The 14,177-nt window shown below is 35.8% G+C and overlaps 1 protein-coding gene across 2 annotated transcripts in view; it reads right to left on the bottom strand.

Moving 5' to 3' along the window:
• LOC149775368 (RNA N(6)-adenosine-methyltransferase mettl16-like) overlaps positions 1-14,177 on the bottom strand; it is a 55,987-nt gene that overhangs the window by 31,496 nt on the left and 10,314 nt on the right. The window contains exons 2-3 of one of the 2 annotated variants that reach the window (XM_089943161.1): positions 6,470-6,790; positions 449-589 (exon numbers count right to left, since the gene is read on the bottom strand). In XM_089943161.1, the coding sequence (XP_089799287.1) occupies positions 449-589; positions 6,470-6,785 (457 nt within the window). In that variant the 5' untranslated portion in view covers positions 6,786-6,790. The remainder of the gene's footprint in view (positions 1-448; positions 590-6,469; positions 6,791-14,177) is intronic. The other variant, XM_089943162.1, reaches the window with a different exon arrangement.

Below are 14,177 nucleotides of genomic sequence, written 5' to 3'. Positions count from 1 at the left end.
AAGTATTGAATGTATGTGGCTATTCCTGTTTTCTTTTGCTGAAAGTTTAATTTGCCACATCTGACTCATCAAGACCATTCTGTACATACACAAAGGATATGTGCCGTCATAAAGAAACATCCATTCCCTAGACTTGGAAGAAAACACAAATGATGTAATTATTACATAACGTCTTTCACATTTTCCAGGATGGAATTCAAAATAAACTGAGATTTTCAAAGGTCTGATGAAAGTGAATTTATGAAAATCAACCAAAAGATATTAAATAAAACACCTGAACAGTTCCCATGTTATTGTGCAATATTGTGTAATACAGCCTGAACATACATATCAAACACCATGTCAACCATGTAAGATTAAATGGATAGGTAATACAAATTGTTAAAACACAATGTGTAGCCAAAGTGAAATTATCAGTCTATGTTTTTGTTTACAGAAATGTTTTTACCTTGAATCCTATCTGAGAAGGAATTGGCTTCTATGTTCTTTTTTGCATAGTGAAGGTTCTGTTCATCCATTTCTGAGGCCAGGAACTGCCAATTGTTCAATCTACAGCCCAGCAGGGGGTATATACAGCTGGCCCCAGTCCCTGTAAAACAGAACAAGTGTTCCATGTAATCCAGTATTTTACCTTTGAATGGTGTTCTAGTAGCCTAGCTTTATGCTTAACCAGTGAGACAGAAACTCTTGTCTGAGTACAAACCTTCGACGTATAAAAATATCTTAAAAGTTTCAGTTGATTACAGCAACTGATGTAAAAGATAAAGAAGGACACTCAAAAGCTTTAACACAGCTACTTAACACTGTTGATACCAGAAAAGCAATACCTGGGCCTTCCCATTTATAAGCAACACAAAACCTACATTTTAATGTCAAAATGCATATACAAGATTATTACATCTTTTAGAGTCCTGGATGGCTGAGTGTCTAAAACTCACTTTTACCAATCACTGCCATCCCACCTCTGTCCACGTTACAGTCTCAGGTCGTCAATATGGATAGATGGGAAAGCTACCTGTAGCTTCCTGTGGGTCGGTGGTTCTTACCGGGGTTTACCCAGATTCTTCCTCCACCAGTTATACTGGCTGCCATATATAGCTTATCTTGTGCTGAGAAATGGCATTAAATCCCAAAACAGCAACAAAAACACAATTTACTCTAAACATCATTCATGCCTTTTTTGGGGTTTAAATTCACTCACTGCCATCTCCTTTAATACTTTCCCAGCTCATATAATCTGATATACTTCCTGACTTTAAAAATAAATTGCCCTCATTACAAGTTCCAAGCAAAGTCATCATCTAGATTAACAACACTGGCAATCAGTCATTCGGGGTCTTCTTGACAGCCTGTATAATAAACACGCATTTGTAAAATTTCCTTAATGCAAGGTTCAAACTTTGAAACAATGCTTGTTATGGGACCCAATGTGCCAATCAGATTTAGAAAAACAACCATTTGTGTTAAGCCAAGGAAACCAGAGATGTCAACAGTTATAACAAAATACATGTCGCAATAAGCACTTCAGTATTTTTACCATTTCTACAAGTACTTTAAGGGTGAACGGCTGAATAAAGTAGTATACTGTACAGAGTACATTTTCATATGCATGACTTGATATTAATTTGTGGGAGTTCTCGCGCATCACCGCTTTCCAAGTGTGCAAATTCATACAAATTTTGTATGAATCATGCGATTGCACACCCTGGGAGCATCTCTGGGTCAGTGGTTCTTCCTGTGCTTTTCCTGCATTCTTCCTCCACCAAATAAACTGGCCTTCATGTGCATTACACTCATAACAACTAACCATCCTAAAATCTGCTTGAAAAACTTTTATCATGGTTCATCCCTTGAATGAAAGTCTTTGGCTTCAGGTAACCTTAGAATGACAGCCATCAGTAGAAACATTGTTCAATAATTACAGGTGAGGCCCAACAGGTAAGACATAAGCAGTTCATTCACGTCTTGTATATATCCATTCACTTGTACAATAATTACAGTCAACCTATCACAATATACAACACACAGACATTAATATGGAAATTTACCACTGAATATACATGTTATTTGAACTTTCGATAGCATTGGTCAGAAAAAGTGTTCTGGGCAGCGTAGAATGTATATAGGTTTAGCACGTATGAGTTAATGCCATCATAAACATGAATACTTAACTTATGTAAGTGAAGCATAAACTGCTGGTCAGTGACCTTTTATTCAATTTAAGAGGTTGGCAGCGAGAAAGATGCATTCAATTACCAAGTTTCATGGCACCCAATAAATGAGAACTTTCATCTCAGTCATCATAAAACATAGGTCACATATACCTCTTTTGCAAGGAAGATGTAGAACTTAACAAGATGAATCCACTCACTAAGTTTAAGTGAATAGTACACGTACATGTACAAAGCAAATCCAGAACCTGTGTAGTCATGAACTAATGCAAAAACCTAAATAAAGTCAGTAAAATGTAAAATATAAAAAAGCCCAATAAAACGCCAACATTCTTATGAACTGAATGGAACAACAAAAAACAAACTAATCAAAAGTCAGTAAAATCTCAAAGGAAGGTCACAATGACTTTGTTTTGTTGTAAGGGTGTGGTACTAACAGAGATGCATACAATCACCTACACCTCTCCTTTGATAGTTCGCACACATAGATCACAATGTAAGTAAATGTTTAAGTTACTGAAGGACCTAAAAAAACTAACATAGTGATCCCACCCATGCTGGTCTTTGATAAATTGGTGTGGGGACTGGCTGTTTAATGGCTTTTATAATAACTGTAACAGAATTTTCGGTATCTGATGATAGTTCGTAAAACATTATAATCAATGACCACCAGAATTACTACATTACACAAATTAGTTTTGTTTTTCAGCAAGTGCATTTTTCAAATAGGAAGAAAATTAGTTACAGTTAAAAATATAATGGTTGCTGGAACTATCAACTGATTACAGGATATATAATGTGTACATGTACATCTGAGCTACTAACGATTTGAATGATGCATTTGCAAATTTAACATGATAAAGAGAAATTTTATCGATTGGGAGCGATTGCGGAGATCATATTTGATTACTGGAGATGATATTTAATAGATGTCATCAATTCTTATACAAAAATACTGGGTTTCATTTGATTCATCACTGAGTCTAGGTCGCTGCCATTACAACTGATAGCTCACTGAGCATGTGCAAAATAGGTCTAGTATAGTATACCTGTACAGAAGGTGATACGAGTTACCAAAATGCAGTTCAGCAATGGATTTGGGATAAATTTTCAATGAAGTATTTTCCCCTGATGATAATTTCAACAAATATATCTTTTTAGTTGGAAATATTTAATTTTGCATAGATTTACAGTCTCAAGACAAGTTAGGATTTTCCAAAAATTTCCCAATTTCTCCAACATCACTTTTCCAACAGTCTCCAACTTTAAATCGTTTTCCAGCAAAATTCCAACTATACGGTATTTAAGGCCCGGAAAAGTTTGAATCGGGAGCCAGAATGCCATTGCACAAGCAAGGAGGCAAGAGACCATCTGAAGCCCCAATTCGTTGGGTGTGTACAGTAGCATGTAACAGCCAGGTTTAAGAGGCAATATAGCAGGACATGGTATCTACTTTAATTTATTTTAGTTACTTCTGTAATTTATTTAGTATTTATTTTGCAATTATTTTTTATCACACTAACAATTTTGTTACTTAGAGCATTTTAAGATGTAGATAGCTGATGCTGTAATTCCAGTACATAAAGTAGAGCTTCAATTTCTCGTAATATTCTAAAATAATAATTTCTTTACTTATAATATTTCATCTAGGGTTTATTTTCATGAGTTTGAAATATTGATATATGTGACATTTAATTCCTGTTCTTTGAGAAGATTTGTTTATAACTCCCAGTTGTATAAAAGTAAGAGTTCGCCTTGAAGTTGGGATACACTGCAGTTAGAAAACTTTGTTTGGGTGATTATTGGTAACGTTTTCTCGCCACATATGGCCCCTTTCTAATTAATTCTGTGCAGTCATTGAATGAGTCCAATTTCTCTTCACATACCACACTTTCGTTAATATTAATTGTGTGTGGTCATTGAATCAGCACATTTTCTCTTCACATACCATGATTTTACTAGTATACATTGTGTGATCACTGGACGAAAATAATTATCTCCTCATATTACACCTATTCAATTCTATAAATGTATGTGTGATCATTGCATGACTATATTTATCTTGAAATATCACACTTTCTAAGACTGAAACTTTATCTGATGAACTTACATGCATTCGTTGGGTGAACATAATCCCCCCCCCCCATACCACATCTAGCTTCAGGTAGTCATCGGTTAGGACGCCATCTAAAGGATACAAATCTTTTCTGTGTAGGAAACAGTTAAAGGACAAGTTGTCTCCCTTGATCTACTGCAGTCCCAGTAAGTCAGGTCAACATTATCTACTAGAATTCTAAGTCATAAAGTTGTTTTCTGCCTAAGATTGTGTATCATGTGAAAAAAAACAAAAGAATCTTCTCAAAAGTACCCCACCTTGTCACAGTCAGTAAGCAATAATAAACTATGTAGGAGTCAAGTCATACAGATACAGAGAGTTGGCAATATTTTTCCCCACACATAAGTGACTGCAAGCAAGGATAAAAATCAACCGCACAAGAAAAATACCTGAATGTCAGACCTAATATTAAAGTTCGCAATGTACATGACCATAAGGGGCCCTGAGTGGTCAAGTGGTCTAAAGTGCTCACCGTTACGGATCACTGCCATCTCACCTCTATCTGCATGGGTTTGAGTCTCAGTCTCAGCCAATGTGGGTATTTGAAAAAGCTTGCCAGTAGGTTCTCATGGGTCATTGTTTCTTTCCGGGGTTTTCCTGGGTTCTTCCTCCACCATTTATACCGGCCACCATTTATAGCCCATCTTATGCTGAAAATGGCATTAAACCCTATAACAACAACAATAACAACAACATGAAGTGAATCAGTTTATTGCTGTATAATTTATTTGAATCTTGTATCTTGAATAGATGTGTGAAAGGAAAATACCCAAATGTCAGACCAGATAATTAAATTCCACCGTAACGTATTTCCATGAATCAAAGTGATTACTGATTTCATTGCTCTATAATTTAGTTGAATCTTGCATCATGAATAAATGTGTGTAGTATGCATACAAAGGTCTGACTCTCATGCTTTTCATCCAGTTTATTGCATAAAGTGTCTCAAACAAATAAAGTGGCATGAGTGTCTGTGGTTGTTGTTTAAAAAAGTGAAAGGGAAATAAAGCACATAATGGTCAAAAACCATTACATTATGTTGAGAATAATTGTGAATAACGATATATATATATATATAAACACACACACAGACACAGACACATACACGCACTGGGTGCCAAAAACCAATTTAGCTATGTACTAAATGCAAAAGCTTCACCTAAGCCATTCAAATGTGAATGATCTTTGTTGTTTGGATGGTTTTAACAGCACTTTTAACACATTATTGGCTATATCAGGTGAAGGAAATGATAGCCATGTACTTATCCTAACGTCTCACTGAGGTAGCCAACAAGGGTAGCTTGGGTGGGTACTGAACCTGTGATTCATAGATTACATATCCAATGCTCTCCCAACTGAGCTAATGTGGCTCCCTTTTTTATTGTAAAGGTATGGCACTAACAGATCTGCATGTGGCATCTAGTCTGATGATTCTACCATGAAGAGAGCTTGAGAAATACTACTTAAAGAAGAAAATTTAATCTAAGTCAGTGAAACATGAAATATGGGTACAGTGACCCACTTTAATGATAAGAAGTAGTTCTTATAAAAATCCATTCCCTCACCAACTTACGGGTATCTAGATATAACAATATCTATATACATACAGCAAAAAACCTATCTGGTCATAGCTCAATGCAAAGAATTAACCTAAGCCAGAAAAATGTGAAATGTAAGTCGCTGTGACCATTATTTGTGGTAAGAACAAGGTACTAATAGAGATGCATACAACATAGTTTGATGATTTAAGCATGAGCAGAGCTTGAGAAATAAATGTGAACCACACATCCATACACTAAAATCATAAGCATGAACTATAAGCCAGTGACCTACTATTGTCATGGTGTAGTACTCATCAACATGCATTGCTTCACGAAGTTAAATGATTCCTGGTATAAGAGTATTTATACAGTGTGCAAAAAGCCTGTGCTAAATGCAAAAACTAATGAAGTTAGCACCCTCTCCAAAGGGAAGGCATTACAATATCCACTTTAAACTGTTGCCTAGGGCCTAAAAATAAAGAATGGTTGACATTTGGTGATGTTGTACATTATGTAGATGCTTTTATCTGTGTGGATATGGTTGATGAGCATAGTACAGTAGATAAGCTAAAAATTAAGGGTAATTTTTCCCCAGTCAAAGTGGTTCTCATGTGTGAAGTGCAATGGCGAAATTGTATTACCTATGTCAATGCCTTTGGCATGACCTCCTTTCTTTTCTAAAATGTCTTCAATCCAATGTATGTAATTAAGCCTCTGGGGGACAGTGGGTATCAGTCTATCCAGTGGCAATTCCACTCGAAGTCCAAAATCCTCTTGTAGAAGAGTAGTGGTCAGAGCACGAAGTGATGCAGGATCTTTAAAATTCAAAGTCACATTTCCTGCCAAATCCTGGTTTGCACACTTGTGGAATTCAGGATACTTGATGGCTAGATCTTTGAAGTTAGGTTTATGTTTCTTATACCAATTGCGAGGGTGCATGTATTTGTTCAAAGCCATGTCATCTGTAAAGATAAAAAACCATACATATCTTCCAAAACAATGCAGTTATCACAACAGAGAAGGTTGTCTCCAACTTTTTGTTGTTAGTTATTGCATCTCTCGTAGAGAAATAACACTATAACAGAACCATTCTTGGGACCAGCTGGAAATGGCTGTAATACAGAATTGGCATGTTTTTGCAATGTTTTATATTGGGTCTCAAAAAAATCAGGACTGTCCTTTAAAGGTGCCTGTCACAGCAGGTTAGACCATAGCTTTGCTCTTGTGAGGTGAATACAGCTACAACAACATTGTGCAAATCTGCATATCTATTGTAATTTGAAATAAAAATTCAGCATTTTAATTATGATAGTATTTAAAAAGCCTTATTCTAACTGACCTATCAACAATGGGCACTATACAGCCATTTAAGTCTACACACACAAGCTGACAGTTAACATCTATACTACTTTCTTATCTTATTTTTCCCTGATTGAACATAACTGCCTATATAAGATGCACAAGTCCTCACAGGTAGGCTGCAGGTGTGCACAATAACACTGCACCTTATCATCATGTTGCATATACAGCCATAACCAGCACAAAGTTTTGTTTTCTTTTTTATTTTATCACTGGCTTTGAGGTAGCTCACTACAGCAGAGTAAAAGTGTTTATTGAGTGGATCGGCCATCTTGTCCTTATGTACCCTCCAGATCTCAGCTCCAATTAACAGTAACTCTATGCTTCTGATAGAAAGTTTTGTGTCTACTTATGGCAGTATAGGACAAGTATCACAGCATAAAAGGTGAGGTGCAGCCAAAACCAGCACAAGACTTTTTTTTTATATCCCTGGCATTGAGGTAGCTCACTACAGCAGACTGTAAGTGTTTATTAAGTGGGTTAGGCATGGCATGGTCTCATTATGTGCCCTCCAGATCTCAGCTAGAATAAACGGCAACTCTACACTTCTGATAGAAACTTTTGTGTCCACCCATTGGTGGTGTGGCACAAGTATCACAGCATGGAAGGACCCCTCAAAACATTAAATCAGTAGAGTGGACTGGACAGAATAAAATGTTGAGAAGAGTGAAAACCAATCACCTATGCTCTGCTTGACCCACATGTCTAAAACACGTCTAAAAACCATATTTACCATTCATAACGAACTTGTTCACTGGGAATGTATGTAGGAGATGGTAACAGACTTTAACACTCTGCCAAAATCGTATCTTATAGCCACCATCGAGATCCAACCAGTCTGTGAGGGGCATATAGTCCCCAGCAACTGTAACCACCAAGAAGGCAGTGACATCAAGATAGCTGACCCTCTATCTCAAGAATGACTTGACATATAAAGCAGCTTTACGGGGTTGTACTATGCCTCTGATTCGCCACAAACTCATGGAGGTCACCCTCATGAATCCTGTACTATCTGAGGAGCAATTATGAGACAATGCACACCTCAGTGACTTGGTGTACTCTTCATTCCCACCAAAACCATCTCCAAGAGAATGACTCTCTCTGAGGTCATAATCAGCCAAACTCATGGTAGGTGGTCACCTAGCAGTGGTAATTCAAGACAGGTTTTATTTTATGTACTAAGGTTCACAGCCATCCATGACAAACTGCAGTTGCATTCACACAATTCTATCACGACCGATGATCTATACCAGATTTCTTTCAAGTCAGGTTTTTATTTTCTACTTCTCCTACATCTACCATTACATAGTACTGTGTACAGCTGTGCATAGTGCTTTGTCAGCCAAGACTTGCAACCATACTGTATATTTCCTAATTAATGCCCACAGGGGAGTTACATTTTCCAAATGGAGGCAGTCTATTTAACCACAATAATGAAAGTTAAAGTTGTTCTTTTAATGTATTCTTATAGTGACCACATGTACATCTGAGGGTCTTTCTACCACTGAATTCATTCATTGAAAATGTCAGCACAATTAAAATGATCAGTAGATCAACACATTTTCCCACTCAGCAGCTTTTGAAGTAGGACTGGTGAGTCTCTGAACTTGCCGTTCAGCTATTTTCTCATGTTTAACTCAATAAGTGTACCTGTGACTTGAGTACTTTATATAATGATATATACCTTGTAACCGTGTGATCAACTGAGACTGCTGCAGTATTTGTTGCAATCCAATCTGAAGCAGACGGGCATTAAAAAGCACAGGTATTACGCTGCATCTCTTAAAGTCATCAAGTTAGTAGGAGCAAAAGACAAACACAATGTCAAGCAGATGTATAATGTAGACAGAAAATGTCCAAGAGTTGAATTGAGACAATATCAAAATTAATGTGTAAGGTTTCTGAAAGGCATCAATAATGACATGCAGTTGCACTATGTGAATGTTATGAAAAGATTCATGAAGATAGGACTAGCGTATTTGCTGGCCTATTGGTCAAATCAGCAAATTTGGCAAACTCTCCAGCATTTATCCTTACATAAGTCGGTGCTGAGTATAAGATGAGGCCAGATCAACACCTCGGATTGTGTTTTTCACTTCATTCCACACAGCAGTGTGAATTTATCCTACTTGTACCTCAGTAGTCTTTCCAGTCAGGATCATTAAATGTAACTAAAAGTACATAATTTGTTTCAAAAGAAGTATTTTAAATGTTTTATGTACTTTTAGCTACCTATAATGATGCTGACCCAAAAATTTATTGAGTTACAGATAGGATAAAACTTGCAATTTTGTGTGTAATTAAATTATATTAACTTCTGTTCTCATAAATATTAGAAGTATCACTGTATGTTATTTCAGATTACCAGCAATAGGGAAATTGCATCATTAATACTAAAATGATTTCTCTGGGGTGGGTTGGGAGGAAGAGAGATACAGAGAGAAGGATGCACATGTATTCCATGACATTCTTCTTTTGCACCTCATGATCAAAATAAAATATGGTCCGATATATGAGAGAGAGAGAGAGAAAGTCCAGCTCTTCATGGATTTTTTTCTTCTTTTTTTAACTTATTGCCCCCATGTTGCTGAAGCTTTTGTCAAAGAGAAAAAACATTAATAAATGAAACAGTAAATGTAAACTAGAAAAATAGATACCATACTCCTTCATGGTTACATAAATATTAAAGTATCACTCTATGCTATTTCAGATTACCAGCAATAGGGAAATTGCATCATTAATACTAAAATGCATTTCTCTGGGGGTGGGGGTGGAGAGGAAGAGAGATGCAGAGAGAATGATGCACATGTATTCCATTGCATTTATCTTTTTGCACCTCATGATCAAAATAAAATAGGGTCCTATATATATACGAGGGATAGTTCAACTGTTTGAGGATTTTTTGTTCTTATTGCCCTCATGTTGTTGAAGCTTTTGTCAAAGAAAGAAAACTTTAATAAATGAAACAGTAACTGTAAACTAGGAAAATACATACCATATTCCTTCAAGGTTTAAATATTCACAATAGTTATATCCATATTGTCTCCATTAGGTTAAATCCCAGAAATGACCATGTTGCATGCTGTCTAATTTTCTTTGCAAGTATAATGACCTCTCCATTTCCAACAATTAAGATTTTGTTTAAAGTGCATGTACTCTTCCTACACTTAGGCTGCACTTGTTTTAAATCTTTGTTCATACTAGATGTACTTTATATTGGTTTCAGTTTTGGTTCGGTTGGCAAGTTCAAAAATGTCACTGGCTGAGAAATTTACAATAGTAACCACCTGGCATTTCCTTTAACACATTAACCCCTGGTGATGAGTTTACGTGGCAGGAGGTAGTAGCCTACTGCTGAGCTCTGTAGCATCAAGGTCATGTATGATACACTAAAGTGGGTGGTATTATAGAAAGGTAGACAGATGCAGCTCTACAATGATACCAAATAATCTGGAAATTCTAGTTACACTAAAAAATACAGACGGAAAAACCTCATTTTTTGGACCCGATTTTTTCCACCCAAAATTCGACCATGGTTGGAATCTGATTTTGTGTCTGGATTTTACACTTTTGGGTCTCAGATCTAAGGCAGGCTGGTATGAACTGCAAACAGACAGATGAACCTTTGCAAAAAGTAGGATAAGATGGCCATTTGGAATAAAGAGTGGCCTCGACACGAAAATATATGTAATGGGTCCGTTAAGCAAAAAAAAAAAAGAACTCCAACTTTTACCCTTCTGCTCATACGTGAGCCAAACAGCCAATGAAAAATGATGTTTCTAACACAACTAGGCATTATGTTATTGGAAAATTACCTGGAAGTTGATTTATTAGGATGTATTCAGAAATAGCTTTCAAAATGTGTTTCCTACTCGAATTTCTGGCGAAAACGACAAAAACCTCCAGGGGTTAATGTGTTAATTATATGCTATGGTATTCATAATACCCATGGGTAGCCTCATTTCCCTATTGGTAGCATCGCTAATCTGATCTGGTCTGCAGAATCTTGACCTCAAGCAGGTGTTATCTTGGACTGAATGATTACAGACATACAAAGAATTGCTTAACAAGTGGTATTAACTGATAAGGGAATATGGTACTGCACTTGTACACAAGTAAAATCAGTCATCAGGTAAGTGAAAAATACAGATTTACAATTGTGAAGACAACTTTGTCTGTCTCTCTCTCAATGGGTCATACAGATTATTTGATCATTAGGTGCAAGAAAATTGTGATGGAATATGTCTTTGTCATAGTTATTCATGTTCTAAATTATAAATTCTAACGCACATATATGTAATAAAATTTAAACAATGTATATTACAAACAACATACATTACTGGTACATGTTGCTTCAGTGCAATTACATCTTATCTATGTTAATTTTTAATACTGACGATCATGTAATTGATTAAAATATTCAATGTGGAATCCTATATTTGTTCATACACAATCTCTTCCCCAAAATGAAATATTTTTTGCCCATTATTTTGTGTACTCTTGGAGAATTATTTTCCATACGAAAAATAGGATAAAGCGATTTGGATGACATAATTCATATATAAGTTGATTCAGAGTATAAGATGAAGCTAAGATTTTCTGGAAAAAAGCGTTGTCTTATAGGCTGGCAAATATGGTATGTTAAAATTGTCATTGTGGACTAATTCATTCCTTTGTTGCACTTATGGATTACAGAATGGTGACAATTCTTTGTAAATTTTAAAGTTTTCTGTTCTTAAAAAAGGGGGAATTAATTAGAGATGGGGCCTAAAGTAGGGAATTACAGTATTTACAATATATTAAAGCATAAAATATAGAAAGTTATTGGTAAAATATTTTTCTTTTTCTCAATTTTCACATGTAGAAAATGTATCCCTACATTTTCATGTTAAGATATCAAATTTCCAATTATGCCACGTGATTTTTTGATTATGAATGCCTATAATAGTTACACTTACAGCACACAAAAAACCCAAAGCATTTTGTTAGCTAGAGCAATATACAAATTGCGTTACCATTCAGGCATGGAAAATATCTTTTGCCAAAGATATATTAGTTGCAACCATTTGCTTCATTACAAAGGTATCTACCGTTCATGACCTTCAAAACAATGTTCAAAACCCAGTGTGATGCTTTATTCAAGTGGACTTGGTTCTGTGGTAAAACAGTTTACAAAATGTCAATGACCTTATTTATTGCACAAGTTGAGGCATCTCACCCCCAGTATTTTTTTATATCACTGATATTTTTCACAATGAATATAACTGCAATTGAGGTGAATTTATGAAATGAAGGTTGGTGTACTGAATAATGAGTTTAACTTTGTAAGCTTCAAGTTCGAGGGTTGATATATAATAAAAAGAAAATTGCCTTTTCCTTTACAAATATCAGATTTGTTTCATCTTCTGTGCAAAAAACTATATATTTTCACTTTGCCACTTTTTAAAATATCATCTTTTTGTACGACAGTTTGAGTGTATGTGTGTGATTTAGATTTTTAATGTAGCTGTAACAATTTTCCAGTTATATCGCTATGATTTCTGCAGCGTGGCAGTTTAAAGTGATGTCTAGCACTGGGGCATCATGCTACAGACATGTAGCATGATGTCTCAAGTCGCATCATCCTGACACCAGGCCGACCAGTCCTAACACCAACCTCTTAATGCTGAGTGCCTAGCGAGGAAGCTGTTAGTACCATTTTTCGAAGTCTTTGGTATGACTCGGCTGGGGTTCAAACCCACGACCTCCAGTATCCGGGGTGGGCGGTCTAACCACTAAACCACCTAAGCAGTCACTACTACAGTTTATGTGACATTAATGTGAGAAATGAATATTACCTTAATAAATTTGAATTCAAAGAAAATGAGATCCACATAGACTGAGTCAATGCAAAACCAATTGATCAGGTACATTTAGTTGCAAGACATTTCTCTTTAACCTGTTGCCCTGGAAGCCAAATGGTTGCAAGAGATGGTAGGTAATTTGAGCCAAAGACTGGTAAATCTCTCAAAGCTGTGGAAGCCACATGGTTCCTGGTTCCTAGGGAAGCCATATAACCAACAAAAACAGCATTCCTACAAAGTTTGATTGAAACTGTCTCTGAAGTTTGTTTGAGATGTAAATAACATTGTTCACTTGGCTGCTATGAAAACCAAACTATTGCAAGGGAAATTATCAAGAACAACACTGTTGAACATTCTGACAAAGTTTGATGAACATGGACTTAATAGTTTTGGAAGAGATTTCACAAATACATTTGTGATCTTGTTGCTACAGAAACCAAATGCAATGCTAGTGATGCTATCATAACAGAACTTTCAGTAGAACTTGTCTGGTGGAACATTCCCACCAAGTTTGATCAAAACTCAAGACTTGGAGGTTATGGAGGATATATATATATATATATATATATATATATATATATATATATATATATATTCATCTGGGTGCTATAGAAACCACTCAGCTCCTATGGAAGAAATGAACATATCCTGGAAAACAAGCTTAAAAAGTTTGATGAAAATTGATGAAAATTAACACACGTTTTTGAGGGCATGTCAATAACACAATTTCCACTGGGTTGTTATGGTAGATACATAACTGCTAGAGAAGTCAATAAAAGCATGATTTCAACAGAACACATTTTAAGAAACACTCAAACTTTGACATTAGCTCAGTTGTTTTTGGTTAGGATGCCTAAAATACATTTCCCACCTATTTGCCATGCCATGCCATGCCAAATAGTTGCTAGGGAAGAAGTGGGTAGAATGATAAATCATTTATCACAGTAGTAATGAAAAAGGTGGATGACTGTTTCCCAAGTTAATATAATGAATAATGAAAATAATTCTTCTTTTGTCATTTACTTCTGTCTGTCCCAACTTCCTATTCAAGAACATATATACTCAAATTATACTGAAAATGTGTTCAAAAGAAAAGAAAATGAAGCCTTTGATTTATTCGTCTCTGTGTCGTCTCTGTGTCATATGC

The sequence above is a fragment of the Sinohyriopsis cumingii genome, chromosome 19 (genome assembly GCF_028554795.1).
Source record: "Sinohyriopsis cumingii isolate HCF-2022 chromosome 19, ASM2855479v2, whole genome shotgun sequence".
NCBI lineage: Eukaryota > Metazoa > Mollusca > Bivalvia > Unionida > Unionidae > Sinohyriopsis > Sinohyriopsis cumingii.
Note: the sequence above shows the minus strand (reverse complement) of the source record. Positions and strands in the feature narration are given on the sequence as shown.